This window comes from Mytilus californianus, unplaced genomic scaffold, assembly GCF_021869535.1.
Source record: "Mytilus californianus isolate M0D057914Y unplaced genomic scaffold, xbMytCali1.0.p SCAF_13, whole genome shotgun sequence".
NCBI lineage: Eukaryota > Metazoa > Mollusca > Bivalvia > Mytilida > Mytilidae > Mytilus > Mytilus californianus.
The window spans coordinates 14,800,582-14,806,015 of NW_026262615.1; the positions used below are offsets into that span (position 1 = coordinate 14,800,582).

The 5,434-nt window shown below is 31.8% G+C and overlaps 1 protein-coding gene across 1 annotated transcript; it reads right to left on the reverse strand.

The window, feature by feature from the left end:
• Positions 1-705: 705 nt before the first annotated feature.
• LOC127723875 (uncharacterized) lies at positions 706-2,788 on the reverse strand. The gene is made up of 3 exons (XM_052230594.1): positions 2,545-2,788; positions 2,084-2,304; positions 706-1,774 (listed from the first exon to the last, which is right to left on the reverse strand). Exons 1-3 carry the CDS (start codon positions 2,786-2,788, stop codon positions 944-946), a joined length of 1,296 nt encoding a protein of 431 aa, XP_052086554.1. The 3' UTR covers positions 706-943.
• Between the last annotated feature and the right edge of the window lie 2,646 nt (positions 2,789-5,434).

Consider the following 5,434-nt stretch of genomic DNA (forward strand, 5'->3'; position numbering starts at 1 on the left):
TAGCTATGATTAAAAATACCTACCAAATAGAAAATATATCTTCATCCTTTTAAAGATCACATAAGGCAAGAGAGAAATTTGTGAGTAAATTGAAATTGAATAAAAATTTAGTTTATATGTGAGGGGTGATCTATCTTTTTGTACTCATTTTAGGCTTTATTATAATTCATGTAGAATAAATAAGATGTTGATGCACATCACAGTTGGACAGTGATTTGTGTGCATCATAAAATTGCTATCTATGATGTGTATTGATATTGTTATATATATAGATATACTTGATTTTGTTTATTGTACTTGAATTGTCAACCCTTGACTTGGTTGTTATTTACTTTGTAATTCTATCATACATGTCCTGTCTAACCCTTATATGTTAATGTTCTCTGGTGGCCTCTCATGTTCGACATCATAGTATTAACAGATATGCATGTGGTAAGAGGAGAAGGCTAATGCCATCATTAACTTTTTCGACGTATTCATGTAATTTATTCCAGAGTAATAAAAGATGAGTATGATCTAGTAGATAATTATCATATATATGCATAAAATTAGCGTACCATTACATTTTAGATTTAGACTGCTATTGACAAATGTAATAATAATACTTATATTATAATTATAACTATTTCTATGTATCTTAATGCTTGGAGTTTTTCAGATAAAATAAAAAAAAATACAAAAAATGAGTATAAAGTATGTCTGAATTATTATGATTGTTCAAATAACACTGAACACTGTGAAAAAGAAAGAAGTTTTCCTACCATATTATGTCCTCACCAACTGATATATAATGAAAAAAAGTTATATAAAAAAGTACTTCATTGACTGACACAAAATATGAAAAACTAATGTAATGTTAGCTGTATGTTGTCAGTATCACCAACATAATAGTGTTAATTAATGATAAGGTAACAATCCCGATATAGTAAAGTACAAACTGACATTACAACGAGCAAATTTCACGTAAGTTGCCATCCAGTTTTGATTTTCTTTTTTCTGCTGTTAAAGATTTATAACCATCACAATGCAAAGCTCCATCATAGCACTGATGTGCTGTGTCTTTGTCACCTAATATCTCATAACATACGCCTAGTATTGTTAATGAATCAGATAATGAATCAAATGGAATCAAATATTGTTCTTTCACTGTTAAAAATAAATCACGTAAAGCCTGTTGTCTGTTGAAAATATCACCAAGATGATGATAGCATAGAAATCTCAGGCAGTGAGACATTACAACTGGAGGATAAAAAATGAAGCTGCGTTCAACCTCCAGCTGTAGCTCTTCTGGTATTAATGATGAGTGCTTACAGTACATAACCCTACTTATAATAGCTACTTTCATCTTTTCATTTAATGTCATTGTAGAATTTACATTTTGTCTGTAAATATTTCTAAGTTTACAAAGGGGTTCACTGCAACCAAACACCATATCAGGTGAACATCTTGAGAGAACATAATCCGTTAGTATGAGTGTTACACTGAACTTTCCTGTTACATAATAAAACGACGCGTATAACAACCAACCCGACACAGCATCTGTTTTAATGCAGTCCTGTAAATGGATATTATAACATTTGCGTATGTTGTAATTATTACCTATTGTGTTTGGCGGTGGAAGAAGCTGTGCTAAATATTGGCTAGTTTTGAAATAATAATATTTACATAAATCAATGAGAAATGTAGATGATTCGGACTTAATTAAAGATTTAGTCATTGCAAGTCTTTTATAATAGCTTGAAATATCTGTTGATGCTGTACAATTTATCATTTCCTTAAGCCTGTAATGAAAAAAGTCTAACATAACGAACGAAGATTCACTCTGTGTACGGAATAAACAGGGATTAACCTTATCAAGTGGAAAAACATTATTTACTAGTCCATCAATCCTTAAACACTTTATACTCTCAAGTACACCTATTAGTATCTTATTGTTACTCCTTCTGATCTTTCCTAAGAACATATTGTATTCAGGTATAAAATAGTTCGGACAGTAGCATGTGTTTACCCACAAAATTAATTTATCAAGACAGAGAGTAAAACAATAATATAATTTAGATAATTCAAATGTGTCAATGTTTACTTCCTCTGAAACCCAGAATAAAGCCGTCTTTAGAAAGTAAGAACACAATAATTCTTTGACTTCATCGTTTATGTTAATAATATGCTTTAATGTTAATTTGAGTAGACCGTAACATAGAAGTTGGGTGAAATTAAACGAATGTACAAGTACTTTTTCGGCCACAGAGAAGGATATTCTCCATAGGAAGTGACCATCCGATACAGTCTTAGGTCCTATAGGTACTAACAAGCATCAATAGTTTATGACCCTGTGAATTACGAAATTTGGCGGCCATTGCCATCGCTGTCTAGATGCCCATGGAACTGCATTGTGAGGTAGATATTTACTTCGTAGGCAGTACGCAGTATCTTGTAATAGTTGTTCGTCCGATATACACGGACCATGTACAATCCTCGGCACATTAACATAATTTTGCTTATAACTATCAAGAAATCGGCTTGTTGATATATAAAGCCAGTTACCGGGACATGACCAAGGATGACAGGGACATGGTTCAACAAGAAGTTCCCCATTGTTGTGTTTGATACATTTGAGTATAGTAAATCCAGGATGAGTAATATATGTCTCCATAACATATGTTGCACTCTGTATTGGATATTTGATATCCTTTACATTCCTTATAACTTCTACATTACGATCTATGTACATTATATCGATATCACTGCCTGGTAAATCAAATCCTTCTGCCAAACTTCCACTTGACATGAGTGTACGATCACTAGAACCTGAGTTGACGATCCTATCTAGATTGACAAATAGTCGTTGTCTCTTTCGTATATCTATTTCAGTACCAACTGTTTTTACTAGATGTTCGTATAAGTACTTCTCCCTCGGGTTATTTTCGAGCCAAAGCAAGTGATCTATAAAGAATATGTGTATCTACTTACATATCATAAAACCGTAAAACAGTCGAGCCGAGCTGTATTTCCCCTCTGAAAACTTTTGTTTACGCACTTCTAATTTAGGTTTATTAAAAAAAAATTTAAATTCACATTATTTATAAAGAGTTTTCTTATGACTTATATGAATTTTACTGCCACTTTTATTGGGTGATTTTGCCTGTTAAGTAAGTTTGCAACCTCATTGATTGGGTGATTTTGCCTTTTAAGTAAGTTTGCTTGTTGCAAATCGATGTAGATATTTTTTGAAAACTTTTATTCATCAATGTTGTGGTCTAAATTAAGTATAATAATACTTTTGCATATGAAGTACCTCAATTCTTAGCTTATTTGTTCTGAAATTAGCACTAAGTCGTTCTCGTTGAATGAAGACATTGCAAGGAGTAATACAGATTAAACTTTACAGACATTAATTTTATTATCAATTTAATTCATCCTGTCCACTGGTCGTCGATTGTAAATGACCGAATGCGACTGTTTCCCTATCTATCTTGTCATGAGTAGCACGGAGCATTATTACTCAGTTGTTAGTTTTCTGTGTAGTTTTTCTGTATTTCTATGTATCATTGTCGTTTCGTTTAGGGTCATGATGTTGTCTAGCTCACTTTCCCTTTTTGGGTCATGGTATTGTCTGTTTATCTTTGGTTTATAGTTTTGATTTAAACCATGGTATGTTTTCGTTATGTAGAATGTTTATTTTTCATTTTAATTATATCAAAACCTACTAGACATCGTCAAGTGAAAGAGACCTTGCAAAGTGATTACCTTTATTGCAGTCTGTACAATTCTCTAAGTACTCCAGATATTCCTTTGAAGATTTGTCAGGATATCTTAGGTTTAGTATCCACAGTTCTTTGGTTTTCCTTCTATCTAAACAAGCCTTATACATTCGTTCAAACTGGCTTATATTTCCCAGTAAGAATTTTTCCTATTACCAGATAAATTTTCATCTTCATGATTGTCTTGGTTTCTGAAGTTTCCGTTCATGATGCCTGTAAGAACGATATGATCACAAATATTAATAATGGGTTAAATTTTTAATGCAATGAATTCAAAGTTTTATATAACTGTTGAAAATATAAAATAATAATAATCCGATTGAAATGTATCAGTTCATTTATAATCATTCCTAGTGTAAAACCTTTTTTTTTTAATATAAATTACATTTACGGGATTGTTAATATGTTGATACTGATATATGGAATAAATTTCATAGCTTTAGTTGACAGGACTGTATCGACTAGAAAGATTTTGAGCTTTAGTTTCTAATGTAGATATATAAAAGTAATAACAAAAATAGTCTGTAAAAAGTAAATTTATAGAAGTACCGATCTTTAAGGAAATTTCAAAACGGAAACTCCCTCACCAAATGCCAAATCAAAAGCTCAAACACATCAAACGAATGGAAAACAACCGTCATATTCCTGTTTAGGTACAGACATTTTCTTATGTAGAAAATGGTGGATTAAACCTGGTTTTATAGCTAACTAAACCTCTAACATGTATGACAGTCGCCTAAAATTCCATTATATTGACAACAATGTGTGAACAAAACAAACCGACATATTAGGTAAAAATGTTATAAATATTAGTCCATTAGTCCCTAAAACCTGACAAAATCAAACGCTCGACTATATCAACCTTTGGAACCAATAGAAAACAACTGTCATATTCCTGACATGGTACAGACATTTTCCAAAGAAAACGGAGGATTAAAGCTGGTTTTATAGCTAGCTAAACCTCCCCCTTGTGCAACTTATGTTATCATTAACATTAACATTTCCAGAAAAAAAGACTTTTGTTGATCAAGAAACTGCATCGAAATTTTTAAGCTCATCCGACAGGTTCATGGATACAAACTGTGGACTTCCGCTTTTTGAATTTACCTTGGAGTTCGTATTGTTTTGCTATACATTTTTATTACCGTTTTGTTTGTGGTATGTTAAATTTCATCAGTCCTGTTTAAACTGTATGAACAAAATGAATTGATCGCCTTATACACTATCTTAAAAATTAAAAGATTTTTCCCAAAATGGATATTTGGGGAACATGTAAATAAAAAGGTAAACCAGAAGCAAAACACAAAGGACATCTGGAGGTCGTTAACATAAGGTCTTCGTTCATAGTTAAATATTAGCAGTTTAACAACATTGATTTGCAAACATGTTCACATCCAAATTCCGAGAAGAAAATTAACAATCTGAATCTGATCAACACCTAAAGTAGGAGAGTAAGGAAGTAAAGACACAAAACTGCTAACAATATCTATGTCTCAAAATAGGCTGATAACAATGAGTAATCATTTGCGATTGGTCCGTTTATATTGATTTATAAGCAGTTAGTTTATCGCTAAGCACGTAGAAATACTTTGCTGAAAAAACTTTTCTGATATAATCTAAAAGTAGGATATGCACTGGTTGTTTCACAATATTACTCGATTTCCTTTAAACTC